This window comes from Nomia melanderi, chromosome 4, assembly GCF_051020985.1.
Source record: "Nomia melanderi isolate GNS246 chromosome 4, iyNomMela1, whole genome shotgun sequence".
Lineage (NCBI taxonomy): Eukaryota > Metazoa > Arthropoda > Insecta > Hymenoptera > Halictidae > Nomia > Nomia melanderi.
This window is the reverse complement of record NC_135002.1, coordinates 2,327,244-2,349,618: the sequence shown is the minus strand read 5'-3', so window position 1 is coordinate 2,349,618 and position 22,375 is coordinate 2,327,244. Positions and strand designations below refer to the sequence as shown.

The window sequence follows — 22,375 nt, the reverse complement described above, 5'->3', positions numbered from 1 at the left end:
ACGCTTACCGAGCAATCAGCGATACAAGTTCCATGCGAACATTCACCGATATCCCCCTTTGTAACATCAAATATGAAACAAATGTGTGGCTACATTTTTATCATTTTCACCGACACGATTGCTGGATTATTATTTATTAATAATAAGAATTGCAAAATTGTTTACGTCCAAGCGCTCGGCGTATTCGAATAAGTTAATTATATTGCGTAATTGATTCGTGTTTTTCGAAGAATGAAATGGTACCATTGGAACGTATAAAAATTAGTATCGAGGAAAGTTAATTAACTATTTTTAACATGACGTGATTTCTATATAAATTTTTCTTTTCTCCAGTAGTGAGATTTAAACGAAGGATGTAGAAAATCGGTTCTAACGAGATTATATCTTTTTGTTTTGTGATCCCATGCATAAACTATTCACTTCGACGCAGACGCAATGGCTAACACGTTACGATACAAAAGGTTTTGGTAGCATAACGCTACGTTCCTCTGTAACGTGTGGTTCCATCTTCTGCGTTAACAATATTTAAATAGAGAACTGCATAGCACGGGCGTACCTTTGAATTCTATAATATTTCACACTTAACGGTTGTACAATAAATAATTATAAAAGAAAATAATTCATGTTGTATTGTATTCATAAATTTTTTTTATAACTTCAACATCATAAGAACTAAAAAAATATATTATTTCGTATTTGTATCCAAGTACGGTTAAAATTTGAAATTTCTGTAACAATTATGATAATTCTGTTGCCTTTGTATATACTGAATTATGAAATATCATGTTTAATGTAGAGAAACTGTATAACAAACTCTCAATGAAACCAAATTTGAATGAACAAAAAGGTAAAGGAACTGATAAACGTACTATTAAAAAAAAATTAATTTAATAGTATACTACTATGTTTATGTCGTGTGTACTTAGGCACGAATGACAAGTAAATCATGGCACAGCGTTTATCGCGATATACCACTGACAATAAATGATTCGCTTTGTGATAACAATTATAACCAAAAGACTTAGTTAAAGGTAAAAAGTAGAAATTTTAAAAAAATAACATTGTAAAGACTGATAGTGATTTGAGCTACATTTGCGCGTGTTTCTTATCGTTTGATTGTGTCATTGTATACACATGTAAGCTACGCGGCAGTTTAATCTTACGTGGCAAAATAGGAATTATTTTATAAGTTTACTCTTACAAGCTGACATGTAAATAGTAGGTAAGTCTTCCACATGTTCTTAAAAAAAATCAAGGCGTCGTAATTAAGAAGTTGTAATAATATTAATTTCTCTAGGTTGTTCTTTTATTAAACATTCGCGGAATTTTAAAACCATTATGTGTTTATACAGATATCTAGAGATTTCATACAGATTGTTGAGTTGCATATGAATTCCATAGTACTGTGTATAAATTAATATTAATGTGAAGATAAAGTCCAAAATGCGCAAAGAATATTGTTTAATCGACAAGCTGTCATATTACTTAAAACTATTTCTAATATATATGTTTACCATCTTTTAGACAAGTGTTTTGTCAGACTGTTATCTAATAGTGAATCTGTGGTGTTTTACAAGTTGTGATTAAAAAATTCAAGACTAATGCAAGAGAAAAAGAAAAAGTTAGGTACAATGAGGGCATTAATTCTTGTTGGTGGATATGGGACTAGATTGAGACCACTCACGTTAAGTCGGCCTAAACCTTTGGTCGAGTTTGCTAATAAACCGATGCTTTTGCATCAAATAGAAGCTTTGGTATGTTATAATATCTCTTTTTATGATTCTTACGCATTTTAGAAATTATAGATTGTATTCTTCGATCGTAGGTAGAAACAGGTGTGACTGAAGTAATATTAGCAGTATCTTATCGTGCGGAAGAAATGGAAAGAGATCTAAGTGAAGAAGCAAAGAAATTAGGAGTACATTTATTCTTCTCGCATGAACCAGAGCCTCTTGGTACTGCAGGGCCACTGGCACTTGTAAATGACCTATTGAGTTCAGGAGATGAGCCATTCTTTGTTTTAAATTCTGATATCATTTGTGATTTTCCGTTTAAGCAACTCCTTGATTTTCATAAAAATCATGGTAAAGAAGGTACAATAGTTGTTACTAAAGTAGAGGAACCATCGAAATATGGAGTTGTCGTATATGGGGATGATGGCAAGATAGAGAGCTTCGTTGAGAAGCCGCAAGAATTTATCTCCAATAAAATCAATGCAGGTGTCGTTTTTTTTTAATGATCTAATCTATGATTCTGTCATATTTCATCCATGAAGATTACTTAGTTGTAATTATTACTTTAATCTTTTTTCAGGCATGTATGTTTTCAATCCAAGTGCCTTAAGAAGGATAGAATTAAAACCAACAAGTATAGAAAAGGAAATCTTTCCACTAATGGCTAAAGATGGAGAATTGTTTGCAATGGAATTAACAGGATTTTGGATGGATGTAGGACAACCAAAAGATTTTCTTAAAGGTACATGTTCCAAAGAAATCTTTAGTTTGCGTAATAATTGTATCTACTTTATTCCATTATTCCTTATTTATGTAGGAATGAGTATGTATCTCACATCCCTAAGGCAAAAGTCACCTGAAAAGTTATATTCCGGACCGGGTGTAGTGGGAAACGTTTTAATAGATGAAACTGCCAAGATTGGCAAAGACTGTAGGATAGGACCCAACGTAACCATTGGTCCTGGTGTTGTGTTGTCTGATGGATGTTGTATTAAACGTAGCACTATTCTCAAATCAGCTATAATAAAAGAACACGCATGGCTAGATGGGTAAATTTCATCATTCAAATTATGTTGCCATGTGTGTAGAATTATCAGTTGTTAACGTTATAACGAGGTATGTACTGTTCTAGCTGCATCGTTGGTTGGAGAAGCGTCGTCGGCCGTTGGGTACGAATGGAAGGTATAACAGTTCTCGGTGAAGATGTAATCGTTAAAGATGAATTATACATCAATGGAGGTCAAGTGTTACCTCACAAGAGCATTTCCACCTCTGTACCAGAGCCGCAAATAATCATGTGACTAAAGACAATATTTTGAATTACACGCAGTGAACATAACTGACCAAATTGCGCACTCTTCTCTGAAGAACAAATTTTGTATCAGCTTTTTAAACTATATTTAAATTAGTATCTAACATTTATAGTACTTCATAAGAATGTGCAGGTATATACCTGCAGATCTCTGGTATGTGCAGGTATATACCAGAGATCAACAGGTATACACCTGTACACTCCTAAGAATTTGTAATCTTTTTACACTTACAATTCAAACTAACTTTATCGGTAGTCCTCGTACTACTATTGCAGCCGCAGTCATATATTGAGAACAGACATCTTTCGATTTTGCTACTGCCCTTAACATTTCGGGTTCCGTAGGTATGTTTTGTGTATATTTTGCTGAATTATCCAGAAATTCTAGTTGTATGAAATTGAAATTGAAGCAGTGTAATAATGAAATTTACTACAAAGTTTGTTAGAAATTATATTCAATTTGTTATACTAACTAAGGGTACCCTCACACCACGTATTGAAGTCAACGTCGGCCCATGATCTGTTCAATGGCGACGGTATCCAACTACTAATGAAATTTGTAGTCATTTTATCAATATCAGCATCAGTGACCTCCCATAACATACCGAGTATGCAAGGACTAAAAATAAAATATAAAATATGAGTGATTTTTTAATACTTCAAACTGAACGCAGTGGCTTTTGTGGCTTGCAATTTACTACCTGGTAGCTATTAAGTATTGGTTTGAAATGCCATATGGTGGAAATCGTCCGCCTATTGGAAGTAACTTTACACTACTACAACCAAACAATAATACAACTGCTTTTACCCTCAATCTTTCAATTTGTTCTCCAGGTAAGTATTGTATTCCATTGCCATGGCCATTATACATTAGTATATCATTATTAATTAAAGCGTCTTCGAAAACTTCTACTTGCGGTTCAACGTGGTACATACTTCTCCAATTCGGTAACCAGTATTCGATAAAGAGTTTCATGCGTTTTTCCATTTTAGATAAATTACCTGACGGGTTCACTATACACATACCCATGTCTTTTTTAATTTTAATTATTTTACAACCATTTCGTATTGTATTCTTATGCTCGTTGAATAAAGCATATGCAATATGCAACGACGGAAAACGAGTAATGGGATGGCTTTTTACAATTTCCATAGATTCAAAGGGTATGTAATCCATATGCTGAGAGGTATTTAACAAAACATAAATACTGGGAAACCTGTGATATATTTTATATTTTATATATCTATGAGGTAAACTTACTTCATCGATTATTAAAACCAATGTTTTCCTAACTGCATTCTTTAATTCTTGTATAGATGATAGTTTTCCATATATAGACAATATAATATTATCTGCAAGTTTATTGTCATCGGAAATCACATACTTTATTGCACATGCTATTTCTTCTCTTGTAAGAAAACATGCAGTTAGAGCTACTTTTTTTAATAACCACATGGATCGTTTTGATATACTTTTCCTAGAATATACAATTCTCTGTAGTACTATAAATACTGAAGTAAACTCTGGATCAAAAACTTTACTTACTGCTTTTTACTGTCCAATACAAGTTTGTTAATCATTTGCACAATATCCTCTACTACATCGAGTTTGTCTATAGGATCTGCGACAAGTAGGATTCTCCATTCTCGTAACCATTTGTATTCTAAGGCTTGAATAGCTGTCTTGCATATATACGTTTTTATATTTACACAAAAATTGTAAAACAACAATATTCAAATTATTAATATTCTAAATACCTTCATGCTAATATTTTGTTGATTTCGCATCTTCCAATACAATTTATTATTCGCATAAGTAGCTTCAAGTTCTGACCTGTTATTAGAGAGTATTTTCTGAATTTCATGACAAACATCATAAAAGGAATCTAATTTAGGCTTTGGTAATGTTATACATAAAGGTTCTATGTCTTTGGTTCCTGTTGGCAGTATGGTAATGTGCATCTTGTGCATCGTATTTGGCATGGATTTGTTACCTGTATTAATATCTGGAGACTGGTATTGACCAGTAATTTGAATTGTATACCATTCTACATATAAGATGAAAATACATAAATGATTATTATAATTGAGAATATTTATATTGAATGCTATGTATTTTACCTTTGGGTAGATCAAAAAGCCTTGCTTTTAAATTATCAATGCTGTTAACATCATCCAAATTAAGATCAACATAGGAGGACTTAAGACCATACACCTGTTGCACATTCAGAATTTTCTCTCTCATTTCTGTTTTTGCATACCTATGTAATATTTGTTGACGAAGCATCACTGCATGTGATTCAATTAAGTTGCATATAGCTTTAAGTTCATTACCTATCTGCAAAAGCACAATACTTTGGTATTGTTATCATATAAAATTATTGACTATATAATACTATCTCAATATATTAAAATTACTTTTAAATAACAAGTTGCCAGCATTTTATTTAAATTCGCGTATTCTACACTTCCTATGTTACATCTTGCTTCTGCAAGAAATCTTTCAATATTATTCTTCAGGTTTTTCGGTGATTCGTTTTTAGTAACATTTAATGTTTCATTACGATTATCATCAATGTCTGAATGATATTTCTGAAGAACTTGAAAAATCTCTTCCATGTTACTATACAATATTTCACTTTCTTTACAATTTTTTTCAATATTCTATCTCTATCTCACCACAGATAAGGTATACACCTCGCATGAAAGCTCATATTTTGAATCGCACGAAAACTGTCAGTACCAATGATTTTGAATTCAAACGATATTTTTCTCTAAGAATACCAACCTAATGTTTGAGATAATCTAGGAATCACTAGAAAACGATACATTATTTTGTAACTAAGAATTCTTAATTGTACACGTAGTTAAAATGACTTATTTTAATCAATTACATTGTGATTTCTGGAATATGGAATTTAATGTACTCAGTATGTATAAAAATAAATTATTTACTTGCAAAATACAGTTGATCTACGACTGTACGTACACAATTGTACATTTTAATTTTTCTGTTCCGACTCCAGATGGCGCTTGATTGTTTCTTTATGAAACATTGTCGTTGTTACTCCATCTATAGGAATTAATTTCGTAGAAATAATCCGAGTGAAATGGAACAAAATCGGTCATTGCAAATGGTGGTCGGTTCATGAAGGAGGCAAAGTATCCACGCGCATCGTCGGTGGAAGCGAAAGTACTCTCAAATACAAGGTAAAATAATACTCTTTGTATTCTCAAGGGTTCAAGAATATTAATATTTTTACTGGTTCGCCATATTTTGCAGAATAAAATGTAAGGCCGTTTATTTCTAAAATTCTTCTGTTGTTGTCTTCGCGTTGCCGTTAGCGGATTTTTAATGTGATACACGTTGGTAATTTAACTTCCGTAAGAACTTTACTATACACAAAATTAAAATAACTCTTTTCTGTAACATCGGTTTTAGCGTATAATTTTTTCAGCGTGTAAATATTATAGTAAAAATGTTATACCAGCATGTACTTACATACTCGTGCATTGCAGCGTATTTTAGTTTTTTTGAAAAAAATGTTAGGCAATAAGGAATACAATTGATCAACTAAAATGGGTTATTTATGATATTGATTACAGGATGGATGTATATTCTTTACATCAATAACTTTTTTTATTCATTGATTGAATAAGAAAGGAAGGAACAATGTATTTGTATAACTTAACACTGCAACGTGCAACGGGTATAACCCATGCAGTGCATGGGAATTTTTCTGGTAGTAAAATGCAAGAGATTTTGGTTTCACGAGGAAAATCTTTAGAACTTCTAAGGCCAGATCCAAATACGGGGAAAGTTCATACTCTATTGACCGTAGAAGTATTTGGAATTATAAGATCCTTAATGGCCTTTAGATTAACCGGTGGTACCAAAGATTACATTGTTGTTGGATCTGATTCTGGACGTATTGTAATTTTGGAATATATCCCTGCAAAGAATGTTTTTGAAAAAGTACATCAGGAAACATTTGGCAAAAGCGGTTGCAGGCGCATTGTACCTGGACAATATTTAGCTATAGATCCCAAAGGAAGAGCAGTAATGATAGGTACTATAATTATTTTTATCCATTCACATTACCCTGTGTAATGAAATAAAATACATTTTCTACCATATGATTATGATATTAATCCGTGTTTCAACTGAATGTTATTGATTATAATAATTATAATGATGGTGCAGTTTAATAAATCTGCTCTTAATTTTTGTATCATAGTTAACAATAATTTCTGATCAAGTTCAACACTTTTTCAGGTGCAATTGAAAAACAGAAGCTTGTATATATTTTAAACAGAGATCCAGAAGCTAGATTAACAATTTCTTCACCTCTGGAGGCTCATAAAAGTAATACATTAGTTTATCATACAGTGGGCGTGGATGTTGGTTTTGAAAATCCAATGTTTGCCTGTTTAGAAATTGACTATGAGGTAATAATTTTGAAAGTATTAAACCGACGTGAACTGACTGTAATTTGTATCCCGAATAGAAATAACTCCATTTCTATTTTGTAGGAGGCGGACAGTGATCCTACGGGGGACGCCGCGGTAAAAACACAACAAACTTTGACATTGTACGAGTTGGATCTTGGTTTGAATCATGTTGTTCGTAAATACAGTGAACCTTTAGAAGAACACGCGAACTTCCTTGTGTCTGTTCCTGGAGGAAACGATGGACCAAGCGGTGTCCTTATTTGTTCAGAGAACTATTTGACCTATAAAAACTTGGGAGACCAACATGACATTCGTTGTCCTATCCCTAGGCGGCGTAATGACCTAGACGATCCTGAAAGGGGCATGATATTTGTCTGTTCCGCTACTCATAAAACTAAAAGCATGTTCTTCTTCTTGGCTCAGACGGAACAAGGAGACATTTTTAAGATCACACTTGAAACAGACGAAGACATGGTCACTGAAATTAAATTAAAATATTTTGATACAGTACCAGTGGCAGCAAGCATGTGTGTCCTGAAAACAGGATTTTTGTTCGTGGCTTCAGAATTTGGTAACCAGTAAGTGTAATTTTATAGTTTCAAGAATCTGATTTGATTTAAAATTTTACACATTGTTTTCTTTCCAGTTACCTCTACCAAATCGCTCATCTAGGAGATGACGACGACGAACCAGAGTTTAGTTCAGCTATGCCTCTCGAAGAAGGCGATACCTTTTTCTTCGCGCCAAGACCGCTTAGAAATTTAGTATTGGTAGACGAAATGGACAGTTTATCGCCGATAATGGCGTGTCAGGTAAATCGTAGTTTGAAATTGAATTTGTTGAAAACCTCTAATAAAAGTAATACATCAATGCACTATTAAGTAGAAATCTGATGTTTATACATCTTTTTTCTGTGGAATGGTGCGAGAATAACATATTCTTAGTCGCATTCACTTTGTTTTTGCAAACTGAAATTGAACCTAAGAATGACACCCATGAAACGAAAAGATTTCGGTAGACACGGATGCGCGGTATAAGATTTGCATTTCTGGAACGAATGATTTTTGTAGGTAGCTGATTTAGCTAACGAAGATACTCCTCAGTTATACATAACTTGCGGCAGAGGACCGCGTTCGACTCTGCGAGTGTTGAGACACGGTTTGGAAGTGTCTGAAATGGCTGTTAGTGAATTGCCTGGTAATCCGAATGCCGTGTGGACTGTTAAACGAAGAGTCGATGGTTAGTTTGTAAACGTCTTACACAGTAGTTGTCTGCATGTCTTTTATTATCATACGCTTAAGGAAGAAATTCAGAACAATTGTTAGCTTTTGTTTTTTTTTTCTGTATTTACGATATACATACTTCCTTGTCACTTCTGATGTCACGGTCACACCTTCATCTGTACACTAGTTAATTTAGCATTGAAATGTTTCTTCTCGTAGTCGCTCTAATTGTTTAATTTTAAGTGACACATACGTATACATCGTTTCTTACTCTTTTTTTTTCCTTTTGTTTTCGATAAGTAAACGAGAAACAACTGTTCAAAATATCCGGAAATATTCTATATATAAATGTTTGAAACGTCATTAGTAATTTTGAAATGCGTATAGTGCTAGAGAGAAAAGAATTAATTTTTGTAAATGATATTGACGAATCTGGTGGCTTGATACACTTTTATCAAACACCAGTTCTCTCTTTCAGGCTACCAGCATGCTATTGGTTGAACTACAGAACACAGAGTGACTAAAAGGTAAGAACACTCGATTTTGCTGGGGGATAAGGGAATTGATTTGCACCAAAAAGTCTCCGTCTGCTCTTTAATCTGTAGGATGACAGAGTGTGTGTACTCAACTGCCACGAGGATGATCTCTATTGTTTTATCGATTTCTTGTTCTCTAATCTATTTAAGATATTCAGAGTGAGCTTTCTGATTTTGATTACAGAGGAGTATGATGCTTACATCATAGTGTCCTTCGTGAATGCAACTCTTGTACTTAGTATTGGAGAAACTGTAGAAGAAGTGACTGATTCTGGTTTTCTTGGTACAACTCCAACGTTGAGTTGCTCCGCTCTGGGCGAAGATGCATTGGTCCAGGTAAAAAAATCAATCGACCATATATTAAATCTCTATAAATGCACTACGGTATCTCCGGCACCTGGTTTACCACGTGACGGTCGCAGTAACGAGTGCTAAATTAACACGGGTTCGTCGCATCGTTGAAATGTTTAGTTTCTATCTAAATACTTCTGGTACTAAGAGCTCGACACTATCATAAAACTCCTCTCCTGATCTCAATCATCCTTTTTACATAAATTTCAAGCAGTTCTGAATTTCATTTTTAGGTATACCCAGACGGAATACGCCATATTCGTGCGGACAAACGTGTTAACGAATGGAAAGCGCCTGGTAAAAAGACCATAGTCAAATGCGCGGTGAACCAGCGCCAAGTAGTAATTGCGTTGACCGGTGGAGAACTGGTTTACTTCGAAATGGATCCTGTATGTACTCCTTCATATTTTATCTTTCAATTCATTTTCATTTATGCATCGATTGTTCTCTCCGCGAGATCCGTACTCTCGGAGATGTAAAAGATGCGAAAATTATATCACTTGTTCATCTTACGTATAGTTAACTCTCAGTTAAAGTAGATGAAAAAGTGAACATTCCGTCTGACATGCATTCCATTTTGATAACACCAATTGTCTTAAATTTTAGACGGGACAATTAAATGAGTACACGGAACGAAAGAAAATGCCATCGGAAGTGATGTGCATGGCTCTCGGCAACGTGGCGATCGGGGAACAAAGATCATGGTTCCTGGCTGTTGGCCTTCAGGATAACACTGTCAGAATCATTTCGCTAGACCCATCGGATTGTCTAGCGCCGAGGAGTATGCAAGCTCTGCCCGCGGCCGCAGAAAGTTTATGCATCGTTGAAATGGGTGCGAAAGACGCTAATAGTTCTGAAGAATTGTCACCCCAACAATCTAGTTTATACTTAAATATAGGTGAGTCAAACTTTTGGAACGTTGATGTTCATTGTATTCCCAATGAGATGTAACATGCAATATATACATACTTCTATTTTCTGTAGGATTACAAAATGGTGTATTATTAAGAACAGTATTAGATCCCATCTCCGGGGATCTCGCGGACACGCGTACACGATACCTAGGATCTCGACCCGTTAAGCTATTTAGGATAAAAATGCAAGGGAACCAGGCGGTGCTCGCGATGAGCAGTAGATCGTGGTTAAGTTATTACTATCAGAATCGTTTCCACTTGACGCCGCTGTCCTACGAAAGCTTGGAATTCGCGTCGGGTTTCAGTTCCGAGCAATGTCCCGAGGGGATCGTCGCCATCTCGACGAACACGTTGAGAATCTTAGCTCTCGAGAAATTAGGCGCCGTGTTCAATCAGATCAGTTTCCCTCTGGAGTACACGCCGAGGAAGTTCGCCATTCACTCGGACTCCGCGCATTTGATCATTATTGAGACTGAACACAACGCGTACACGGAGGAAACGAAACAGCAGAGGAGATTGCAAATGGCGGAGGAGATGCAAGAAGCCGCGGGCGCCGAGGAGGCCGCCGTGGCGAGGGAACTGGCGGAAGCTTTCCTGTCGGAGGAGCCGAACGAAGCTGTGTTCGGCGCTCCGAGAGCTGGCCCGGGTTTATGGGCCTCGTTGATCAGAATAATCGCACCTACGACGGGACAGACGTTCGAAATTCATAGGCTCGAGCAGAATTTAGCTGCTTTGTGGTGAGAATTCAAGGTTTATGCATGCTTATACAGTGTGTACTGAAGAGATTGAGAAAATCTAATTTGTCAATTTAAATTACAGCCTGAGCCTCGTGAAATTCGCTAATCAGGGCGACCAGCTGTTTCTCATCGTTGGCGTTGCCAAGGAGTTCCAGTTGAACCCTAGAGTCAGCAGTGGAGGTTTCCTATACACATACAAGTAAGTATAATCCAAGTACATTTGAAAACTAGAACAAATTAATTCATATGATGACAAAAATACACAACTACTGTATCGTATGATGATATTCCTGCAGTACTGATTAAATACTTAAAGTAGAACTCAGTAATTCTTAAAGAGAAATAGATTTTTACATAATCTCTTTCTTTTTCAGGGTGAACGCCGAATGCACCAGTCTCGAATTGGTTCACAAAACCAACCTGGACGAGGTACCATTGGCCATATGTCCTTATCAGGGTCGCGTGCTGGTCGGAGTTGGTAGAATGCTGCGTCTGTACGACATGGGCAAGAAGAAGCTGTTGCGCAAGTGTGAGAACAAGCATATTCCGAACGCGGTCGTATCCATCAACGCGATCGGCCAGCGAATTTATGTGAGCGACGTGCAGGAGTCAGTGTACGCGGTGAGGTACAAGCGCCAGGAGAATCAGTTGATCGTTTTCGCGGATGACACTCATCCAAGGTGGATCACGACCACTTGCGTATTGGACTACGACACTGTCGCCACCGCAGACAAATTTGGGAACATCGCTGTTGTACGTATTTGCCGTTTGTTCTTCAAGTATTTATGAATTGATCAAATTTGCAAGGTGATTAATTTTTAATGTCTGTCGACAGATACGCCTGGCAAGTGGAATCAACGACGACGTGGACGAGGACCCCACAGGGAATAAGGCTTTGTGGGACAGAGGTCTGCTGAACGGCGCCAGTCAGAAAGCGGACACCGTCGCCTGTTTCCACGTCGGCGAAACCGTCATGTCCCTGCAGAAGGCCACTCTGATTCCCGGCGGGTCGGAGAGTTTAGTGTACACGACGTTAAGTGGAACAGTGGGCGTCCTCGTTCCGTTCACGAGCCACGAGGACCACGACTTCTTCCAGCATTTAGAGATGCACATGCGCTCCGAGCATCCGCCCCTTTGCGGCAGGGATCACCTGTCGTTCAGATCGTATTATTATCCTGTAAAGAACGTCATCGACGGTGACCTCTGCGAACAGTTCAACTCGATCGAGCCAGCGAAACAGAAGAGCATATCTGGCGACCTCGAACGCACGCCGTCCGAAGTGTCGAAGAAACTCGAGGATATACGCACGCGCTACGCCTTTTAAGATCCTCGAAACATACTTATCAAATTCGTTCACAAATTACATTTATTCTGTTTGCATTCCGTTTCTGGTTCGACGACTTTTTAGTTGTTTCTTTTTTCTTTGTTGTTGTACAACGATACAAGAACATTATCATCAAGTTGTTTGTAGAGGAATTACGCACATATTTTCAATGTACAAGTGTTGAAAGGAAATTCTATATAGTATATTCCGTACATCGTATGCAATAAACGGAAAGTGAATTTTTCTCGAGTAGCGTTGAAGGTGACCGTAGACGAAAGTTTATAATATAAGTACGAGAAGAGCGTTTATCGATAAATAAGGAAATGTATTTTTAAATTATCTAAGACATGTAAATTTTTACATCCCGAATGTTTCGTCGCGTTTGAATGTTTGTAGAGCAAATTCTCGATTTCTGAGGTAATGCGAAGCTAGTATTATTTCGCCGCGATTCTCCCTTGGATTCTATTTGTATATTCTGTTAAATGTATTTTATAAATTCTGATGAAACTGCGAGGCAGTATGCAATGCTGAATAAATACACATATAAATGCACTCTCGTTTAATTGCAATTGATTTACTCGGTGATATTATTTCTCTCGGGGCTCGTAAACACCGTGCTCGGTTAAATTTAATTTCTCCCGCTTTACGTTGTCCTCGTTATGCATTCTTAAGAAACGGCTATGGACGAACGGTAGATATATAGTCCAGAAAAAAATAGAAAATGTTTCATCGACCTATTTTAATATTATAAATACGACGCTCGTAAACCGTGCTGTACTCGATGAATATATAATATGCCGAGCTAAAAATGAGACTCGCGAACGATTGTTAACACCATGGAACACAGTGTGGAAATTCCACATTATTTATATATTTCTGTATTTACACTTTTCGATTCCCTTTCCATATAATTCTGCATAACGGATTTAAATCACAAATAAACTCATTTCCATAAAATATCAACTCACAATTTATTATAAAATAACCATGTAATTTCTTCAGAGATAAATGTAGATTACAGAATAAAAATCATAGAACCGTTACCATGGAAAAAACGTAAAATTTTAATTTTTGGTGTTACTAATCAAACTCCTTAACGACCGTTACGTTTATCCTTAATGCAGGAATGCTAATAAAAAATTCGAGGATCCACTACGCGCGAAGCTTTCATTGAGTTACACTCCTCATTTTTTGCTCGGATTCCGTGATCTCGTTTCTTCCCTCTATTACCGGTCTCGGCCTGTGTGCGCCTCTTCCGACCTACAATTCATCCCCTATAGCGGTCGGACGTGTTACGGCTCGCATTTTTCTCGTGAAGCTCCAAAGTGCGGTTAATCCGCGTACCGAAGCGTATCGAGGGTATCCGACGTTATTACCCTCGTTTAACCTTCAAACGTATTAACTGGGGTACGACAGATTTTAAACGCTCCGTCGTACGAAAAAAAATATATGACAATACCACTTAAGCCCATGCAAACATCGCGACCGGTTGCATCGATGCCAGTAGAAATAATCGGCAATGGTCAGACGTTTAGTAGTCAGTATAAAAATATTCAAATCTCAATCATGCAAAAAGCGTAATTAATTTTTAGAGTATCGTTTGAATATTCATTTTCAAATATACATGTACATATATCACGTACATATATCAATCGTATTTTTAAGCTAATGTTAAATCGCATCTCGATTCAGCGTGCCAGTTTCATTTGATCGGCGAAGCGAAAGGAAGAGTACGATAATTAAAGTTGTTCCCGATTAAGAGCCATCGACGAGAGCATGAAAGATGCAGGAGGCTCGCGGTCGGTGACAAATAAATTTTGATGTCGCGATCGGTAGTTACGTCACTGCAGTATACGTAGCACACGGGTTTAGGGCGTTGAAACGGAGAGAGAGAAAGACCGAACGTCGATCGATGCATTGAGGCGCCAGGCTCTGAGCTCAGCCCCGTTTCGTTCCATCACCCTTACCCCAGCACATGCCCTGCAGCGAAACAGCCCTCCGGGCTTTTCTCTTTTACCGTGCAGTTGCGCATCAACCTCTTCGCGGTGTGGAGCTGCGTGCCGTTCCGTTCGGTTACCGGAGCGTTCCAGTCTCGCTGCGACGGTCCCCCCTTCGAATCCCTTCTTCGCACCGTTTCGCCGAATTCGATTCCGCTCGGGACCCACCGAAAGAAGACGCCGATCGACATGTCCGTCTCGAGCTCGTCGCGGTTCCGCCGGGGGTAACAGTGTTGATCGCCGGTGCCGCTTCGTTGTCGTAATTATGTCGGTTGCGTCGCTCGTCGACGAACATCATTCCGACGGACTTCCGGGAAACACTGTCCCCCGAGAATAAAGCCGCTGGCGTTTAGCGAATGACATCGATTTCGACTGCGTCCTCGAGCTTGCTGTTGTGATGGTCGATTCAATGACAGATGATTATGGTAAATCCCCTGTTATCTCCTTTCGGAATCTTGTGTGCGCCCCGACTTAAAGATTCATACGCTTTTGACATACATTCCGGGAACTCGAGATACCCTCTTCGTCGTAATAATTAGTTTCGTGGGACAATGCGATGTATTCGGCGAGCAGCTATTGTCGGAAAATCGAGTCACATGTCGGGAATAAGGTGACATTTTTTAAATTCATTGTTTTATGATAGTTGTCTCTCTTGTGAGAATGTTCTTACTGGAAACGAGACTAAAGGAAATTCGTGTGTCTTCAATTGGGAAAATTAAGATTAATATTTAAGTATTGAGGATTCTTGTGGAGAAGTATGAAAATTGTATCTGATAGAAACAGCTCGGAGATGAGTATTTGTATGGACGTGTTTATTTTCGTGACGATTTTCCGAGATTCGTGTTTGCAAACAGAGGAGTTAAACCTGTTAGATGGGATGAAACATGTTTCACGCGTCGAGAGTATCGTGTAAATATAGACGCGATAAAAATGTGATTGACCACTTCGAGAATTGAAGCGCCTTGTTGACCAATATTTACATACGTGTGCACCTATGCACATTGATTACTTCCCGCTTTCGTTGCTGTATGTTACATTTTAGTTGATCATGTTTTAAAGTTGTAAGAACAATATAATATTATGTTTTTCATACTTCGTTGTTTCAGAATTAATATAAAGTTATTTAATCAAGGTTTCTTCACTTTATAGGAGGTAGCTGATGCTGGAGGTGGCTACAAGCGAATTCAAGTAACAGCTCTGGTTTTGTTGGTAGTATTATCTGGTTGGATTGACCATGCAGCGGGTGGTGATTGTGGTCTGGACGAATTAACTTGCAGAGATGGACATTGCGTACCGATAGATGCATATTGTAATGGACAAGATGATTGTGGAGATAATAGCGATGAACCAACAATGTGTACTCCTTGCAATCGTACCTATCATGGTCGGGAAGGACGTACATACAAGTTAGATCTTCCACGACCCGCAGAGGAACGTCTACCATTTCTTTGTCATTTAACATTTACCGCTGCTGGACAGGGGTATGGAGAATTGGTACAACTTTTGTGGGATGCATTTAGCGTAGGTAAAATAGATCCAAACAGTGATAGTTTTATTACCAATTGCCCGGAAGGTTCGCTACAGTTAGCAGAATTAGGTAGACATTTTACCGGTGGTTCATGGTGTGGAGCTGGAGAAGGGAAGGCATCTTATTATAGCGAGACCAGTACTGTTACAGCCTCTATACGATTATTTCATGCACCTTCCACAGTACCATTCGAATTCCAATTGCGGTATAGGTTTGTAGCGCGTAACGAAGCTGTTGCTAGATTAGGAAAACCAGATCTTCCGATTGAAAGAGGTTCCCCGGTGCCAGGTACATACTGCTCTAGAAATTTTTATGAATGCCACTTAAAGCAGTGTAGACTACAAAGTCCAAATTATCCTGGTGAATATCCAAGAAATGCAAGCTGTTTGATCACCATAAGGCAAAAGGAGGTACCCACGTGCAAACATGCTATGATTTCTGTGAAATCTACACCCACTGGTCCAGTTGGAATTACTACGGCCAATAGTTCCCTAAGCGTATGGCAAGATTGCCCTTCAGAGAAAGACCGCCTCGTTTTTCACGACGGTGTTCGTCTAGAGGATCCGATTTTATTGGTTTACTGTGGAGGGCCTTTACCTAGAATAACTGCCAGAGGTCCAACGATGCAAGTGGAATTTAGAAGTTCTCCAATAGCTATTCCCCTAGGTGCTTCTGCGTTGCGACTCGAACTTGAGATTCAAGTAGTATACGTTGATTCCGATGGACTCGATTATGCTAGAGGCCTTCAGGGTTGTCACTTTTTTGTAAACGGAACTAGTAAAAGAAGTGGTATACTACGAGCACCGCTTCACGCACTGCCACCGAACTCCAGTTGTACATGGAATATCAGAGGAGCCGCTGGAGACAGAGTGTGGATTTATTTTTCTTCTTACTCTCAGAGAGATTTAACAGGCAGCGTAGAAAATAATGCTAGCTCGCAGTCAAACGTGTCTTGTGCAGTGAAACTAACTTTCTGGGATGGAAGCCCGCCCACTGACCATCCGATGGCTACACTCTGCGACGACACACCTAAATTGTGCGCGCATGCAGCTTTAAGAAACGTAACCAGGAGCACACGGCCATGTACCAAAGATGAAAGTTACATAACAGTAGCACCATCCTTGACGCTGCGCATGGAAACACTGTTGGGCACTGCTCTTCATACGGTTAACTTTAACGTAAGCTAACTATATAACCTTTCTCAAACTTTCTTTCTCTTCACCAGTGAATACTATCAATCATCTTTAAAATATCATTACACAGGCGCAGTACGAGTTCATCTCAACCGTTCAAGCCGGCGAGCCTTGGGGCGACGGTGTTTGCAGTCGAGTCTGGCGCAAGATTCGAAGCGGAGAAGTAATGTCGCCGCGCGACGTTCGCCTCTTCGGCAGAGGTGGATCCTCCAAGTTGGATTGCAGATACCGAATCGAGGCGGGCACGGACGAGAGGGTGCGGCTGACGTTGCACAACGTCAGCCTAGGCGAAGCGACCGTGTGCACGAGCGAACCAGATCCTCACACCAGCCGACCGCGTTGTGTTCAGGAAGTGGGCTCCAGAGAAGCTCGTTTAGTTTTATACGAGGCGCCATGGCGGGACGTGAGGCTTCCCAGAGCTTGTCTGTGCGACAATACGTCTCATTTACCTCTGACGCACATTTCCTCGAGCAGAGCTCTAGAAATTACATTCCTGGTTGATCAGCAGGCACCGCACGAGGACTTTGAAACGCTCTTCTTCTACGCCAGCTTCGAGCTCATCCGGGCACCCGAGTGTCCCAGGAAACAGAGAGTGCGCGGAGAAGGTAATGCTACTTATGAATCACTCGTTCAACCCTAACAAGTGTACTCATCGATTCTCTGTTCATTCCTTTCCAGGAGGCGAGTTAAGATTCATAGCACCGCCATTATCAAGACCAGACATTTACTGCGAGGGACTGCCTTGGTTAGTGGAGGCACGCGAGAATAGATCTCTCTTTGTCCTGACTTGGGGTTGGTTTCTCCCTCTGGAGCCCTCTCCGTTGTCAGAGATAAACGAGCAACCGAAGTGTCCGACAACCAACCGGATTCTCCTGTATTCCGGCTGGCCACCTAAACTGTTGAAGGTGGTGTGTCCCGCGGAGCCAGGTGCCAGGGAGTACACGGTTCACGTGTTCTCGGAGGAGTGGTTGGGAGGAGCTGGAGAAGGCAAATGGCCGGGACCACCGCGGCCACCCGCGCTTCTCCTGGACTTCGTCGCCAGAGAGTCTGGCCAGGCTGCGGCTTCGTGGCTCGAGATATCAAAGAGCAGAGCAGCGTTGCGTAGACAATTGCGTCTGCCGGAGAGGGGAATCGAGAATGACACTTTATCCCATGGAGACTGCCCTCACAAGTGCCCTGAACTAAGTGCTTGCATCGCAGCGAGCCTTTGGTGCGACGGACGTCCTCATTGTCCATCCGGGCATGACGAGGCAAACTGTGGTAACGGTGCGAAACTGCTCGGATTACTTCCATCGGAAGTGTGGCTCGTGTTAGCTGGTGTTGCTGGAATTATCGCTGCCTTTGCATGCTTTTTTGCTGTGCTGATCAGCAGGTAGGATCATCAGGAGTTCAATGCAATATAGGAACATGAGAGAATTGTGTGTCAACGATATGGGATTTTACTTTGCAGGTCAAAAGCACGCAACAAAGGACTTCATTATAAGGGTACAAAGAAAAGCAATAGGCCGAGACGCGCGCCAACAGAAGAGACGTTGCTCGGAGCAGCATCCTGACAGCAACAGCCCGGTTACGTGGAGTATATACACGTCGACCGGGAGACAACAGTTTAGCAATACTTCTCTATGCTTCACCGTCCACTAACTTATCACTATTCCCAGTTACCATACTCTTCATCTTCAAGTCTTTCGTTTTCTAGTCAACGGTAAGTAATTTCATTTGCTGGTGTAGCTCAGGCGAATCGTTTTAGGTTATCCCTAGTTGTTTTCTATGGGATTTTATAAAGGTTCATATTAATTAGAGATACGATAGGGATACGATTTCTAATCAATTATTGAAAAATCGTGCAGCCAATACGGCTGTAATCCATTAGCTCCGATTATGTTACATTCTTATACACATGCGTTTACGCAATTGGTAGCGTACGATATTCGTTTGTCGACGTAGCTGTTCAGTAAAGAAGTGCAAATAATATATACCGTACATACAGGAATACATCAATAATTTAATGAGATATCACACGTATTGCTCAAAGAACATTGTAACTGCCAAAAGAATACTTTAAGTTCTATTAGCAAGTGTACATTTTTTAGCAATAATGGAAAGGAATAGTAGACAGAGAATTGTGAATGCAACACTTTTTTGTATTTCACGTTGGGAGTATCTTTCATTTCTACAGTTGACATCCGTTACATGATTATGAATGTGTTTTTGTTAATGGCATCGAGGATTTGTTTTAATATATTTAATGTTAATGTCTTTCTTGTACGGGGTTTAGAAATATTCTTATATTTATTTATCACGGCAGCGCATACTTTCTATGAAATTCAATGTAGTCGTTTGATTCAAAGTCATGCTAAATATACAAAAAGGAATCTGAATAAAGACAACAATGCCGCATCATTTTTGATTCGTTGAATGTACAATACTACTGACTGACAAAAATAACTTGGCAGGTTGGGTGCACCGTTTGTACTGAATATGTATGCGATAACATTTTCCCTGCTAAACTATTTTTGTCGTGTTTTACGTAAATATATACTATTAAGGGAACAATTATAGGTGAAGTTCCAGCGCACAAGAAATTGTCATAAACCTGAAAGGAACAAAAAAAATTAGATGAAATTTATATGGTACAATATTATATAACAGTGTTTTCTCTACACTTCTTTCTACTCTGAGAAAGTGTTACATTTTTATTCCTGAAATTGATTATATTTTCTACAATATACTCTGTTCGTTGTATACTCGTATTTATTTAGAATACAAATTCCATTTATTTTGCAATAATGTATATGCACCCATGTAAGTACATGTATGAGAAACATTAGCGAAGTATATTCTTAATGACTAAAGGAACTTCAGGAAAAATCAGGCGATCTAATTAATATATATCGAATAGAGAAGTTTAGAAAACACTACCACACGGATATTCTAAAAAGTTACTCATAAAATCGCTGTTATACAATATTTACTACTATAGTTTATAGTTGCACTTAAACAACTAGAAGTCTACTTAGCTGAGGGAGAAGGAAAAAGAAAAAGGATGGAAGATAGCGACATAATTTATAACTATAAAACACTCGGTAATGTTAGAAAATTGTTATTCGAATATAATTATTGTTATAAGAACGACTAATACGTATTACTTAAACAGAAGTGGATGAATTCGCCTACTAGCTAGTTTCAAATTAGGAGGTTCACAACATAAAAACCGAATCATTGAACATTGAATATTTTAAGCTGAAATTCCATTCGTGGTACACAAACTACAATCCGAACGAATAAATCAAACATAGGTTTTAATTGGATTATTATATTATCACACGTGAATCCCGATTCGAGGGATTATACTTAAGTACCACTGTAAGGACTGAAAGTAAATTACAAGAGGCAGTGATTAAGTGAAAGGAATAAAACAATATGTATTATAAGTGCTACTTGAAAATTTACATTATAATATATTGTATACTTAGTTTCTAGAAAACTATACAAACTAGCAACGTCTGCGTCGCGACTCCTTGGAAAAATTGGATATTTAAAGGAGCACAGAAGGTCATTGGAATTTTCCGTTCTGTTAATTGGATATTTATAATCGACAAGGAGTTCACCGATGCAAAACTGATTTGGTATAGAGGAACCATACGTTTGTGTAAATAATGCATAGAGTATGAGAACTGAATGCGCGTAACACAGTCTGTTTGAACTATTTCAAATTCTGATATCTAAGAACATTGTTGTTAGATTCAATTTATACAAGATACTTGGAACACAATCAAGAAAGACAATTGTTCAAAATGTGTTTACACTTTTCTTTCAAAACGCTGCGCAAGGAATATTGAGTTAGTTGTTCTATCACGTAGATACTCAAGATGTTTCTCATTTTTAATTAAACCTCTTGCTATATGGCTATTAATTAAATCATATATGCAATTCTATACAATGTTTTGAAGAATAATTCTTACTTTTAAAGCTAAGGTTAAGTAATATATACTCAATGCGTTATGTATCACAACTTTATGATCTCTCCTGTACTTTTCATTCAATTGTATGCAAATAACGCGACACGTTCGCGTATTACGTAGACTGTGTTACCGTACTTGTTGTATTTGGGAGATTCGGGACGTTCGGCTATCCGAACGCGGATTTAGATATCAGTTTATGCGGACCGTGTAGCTCAAGACTTAGGGATTCCCCTGTTAGAGGGGCCTCCATAGCGAATTCCGCGAGGATCACCGTGTTTCCTCAGAAATATTCTAATCCGATAAACATTAATTTGAAGTTTTGAGAGAAGTACATTTTATGAAGAGCAACGTATACTTACTAGGGTCTACTTTAGTAACGAATTTACCGTATAACAAAGAGAAATGAAGAGAGAGGATTTACATATTACGACACCTTATACATAGGAACACATGCGTATCCAAACACTTATATACATGGAACATAAACGTACTCGTTTGAAGTTTTTAGAACGCAGAGACAAAATTGATCTCAGGGGATTACTCCTGGGCAAGATCATAGGAACTTAATTGCCTTTTACGCTGTAAGTGTGATGTAAGGTCCCGTGTAATCTCATTTAGTAAAGGGAATCATTGACGACAACAACTCGTTTGTAGAATTAGACGCCCAAACAGAGCGTAGAGAGAGAGAGAGAGAATAATAATTTCGTGATTCTACGTTTTCCAAAATGTCTTCTTTTCCTCCGACGAGTCAGCGAGCCTGGTACGTTCAGAGAATCCTTTTACAAATTAACCATGGTTTTCACCGTAGTGTGCCACACACTGTAATACGTGCGAGTGTAACGTGTTCTGTTCTCAGATTAATTTCTCTCGTTCGGGGAAACGAACTCACGACACGCATCTTCGGACAAATTGTTATTCGCAGTTATTACGCTCGACGTACCGACTCAGACGATTTCATGGTAAAGTATTTCCGAGAGGGAGACTAGTGTCACCACCGCCATAAGTGCGTTCGGGCTAATCACGTGGACACGAATATTTATCGAAAATGGAAAAAATTCTAAATACGATTGCGATATCGTTATTTTTGAACACTGGAAAAAACGATTTCTCATT

General features: G+C 38.4%; 4 protein-coding genes across 13 annotated transcripts; 3 read left to right on the top strand and 1 right to left on the bottom strand.

Moving 5' to 3' along the window:
- Positions 1–43: 43 nt before the first annotated feature.
- On the top strand, positions 44–3,497 carry Gmppb (GDP-mannose pyrophosphorylase B). 5 transcript variants are annotated; one of them, XM_031979756.2, is made up of 7 exons: positions 51–847; positions 927–1,222; positions 1,525–1,754; positions 1,826–2,219; positions 2,314–2,475; positions 2,551–2,782; positions 2,866–3,497. In XM_031979756.2, the coding sequence occupies exons 3-7, from the start codon at positions 1,602–1,604 to the stop codon at positions 3,032–3,034; spliced, it is 1,110 nt and encodes a 369-aa protein (XP_031835616.1). In that variant the 5' UTR covers positions 51–847; positions 927–1,222; positions 1,525–1,601; the 3' UTR covers positions 3,035–3,497. The 5 variants fall into 5 exon arrangements, with proteins under 5 accessions (XP_031835622.1, XP_031835620.1, XP_031835616.1 ...); XM_031979762.2 differs by lacking the exon at positions 927–1,222 and having other exon boundaries at positions 44–847; positions 1,578–1,754; positions 2,866–3,330; XM_031979760.2 differs by lacking the exon at positions 927–1,222 and having other exon boundaries at positions 47–847; positions 2,866–3,330.
- Sse (extra spindle pole bodies like 1, separase) lies at positions 2,477–5,822 on the bottom strand. Of its 2 annotated transcripts, XM_031979743.2 has the most exons (9): positions 5,464–5,817; positions 5,167–5,383; positions 4,804–5,093; positions 4,592–4,728; positions 4,307–4,523; positions 3,747–4,225; positions 3,519–3,664; positions 3,278–3,429; positions 2,477–3,095 (listed from the first exon to the last, which is right to left on the bottom strand). In XM_031979743.2, exons 1-8 carry the CDS (start codon positions 5,662–5,664, stop codon positions 3,281–3,283), a joined length of 1,836 nt encoding a protein of 611 aa, XP_031835603.1. In that variant the 5' UTR covers positions 5,665–5,817; the 3' UTR covers positions 2,477–3,095; positions 3,278–3,280. The 2 variants fall into 2 exon arrangements, with proteins under 2 accessions (XP_031835603.1, XP_031835602.1); XM_031979742.2 differs by having other exon boundaries at positions 3,747–4,523; positions 5,464–5,822.
- Positions 5,823–6,097: 275 nt separating this feature from the next.
- Positions 6,098–13,134, top strand: Sf3b3 (splicing factor 3B subunit 3). Its single transcript, XM_031979728.2, has 13 exons — positions 6,098–6,255; positions 6,652–7,115; positions 7,322–7,494; positions 7,579–8,075; positions 8,144–8,309; positions 8,568–8,736; positions 9,441–9,592; positions 9,841–9,996; positions 10,214–10,505; positions 10,592–11,258; positions 11,341–11,457; positions 11,633–12,011; positions 12,094–13,134. The coding sequence occupies exons 2-13, from the start codon at positions 6,719–6,721 to the stop codon at positions 12,580–12,582; spliced, it is 3,654 nt and encodes a 1,217-aa protein (XP_031835588.1). The 5' UTR covers positions 6,098–6,255; positions 6,652–6,718; the 3' UTR covers positions 12,583–13,134.
- Positions 13,135–14,338: 1,204 nt separating this feature from the next.
- On the top strand, positions 14,339–22,268 carry LOC116428288 (uncharacterized). 5 transcript variants are annotated; one of them, XR_012998404.1, is made up of 8 exons: positions 15,040–15,189; positions 15,729–17,285; positions 17,371–17,905; positions 17,979–18,672; positions 18,751–19,002; positions 21,764–21,843; positions 21,917–22,022; positions 22,119–22,268. XR_012998404.1 is itself a non-coding variant. In XM_031979735.2 (5 exons), the coding sequence occupies exons 1-5, from the start codon at positions 14,996–14,998 to the stop codon at positions 18,851–18,853; spliced, it is 2,898 nt and encodes a 965-aa protein (XP_031835595.1). In that variant the 5' UTR covers positions 14,339–14,995; the 3' UTR covers positions 18,854–19,280. The 5 variants fall into 5 exon arrangements, 3 of the variants coding, with proteins under 3 accessions (XP_031835595.1, XP_031835591.1, XP_031835596.1); XR_012998403.1 differs by lacking the exons at positions 21,764–21,843; positions 21,917–22,022; positions 22,119–22,268 and adding an exon at positions 21,625–21,732; XM_031979735.2 differs by lacking the exons at positions 15,040–15,189; positions 21,764–21,843; positions 21,917–22,022; positions 22,119–22,268 and adding an exon at positions 14,339–15,004 and having other exon boundaries at positions 18,751–19,280.
- The last annotated feature ends 107 nt before the right edge of the window (positions 22,269–22,375 follow it).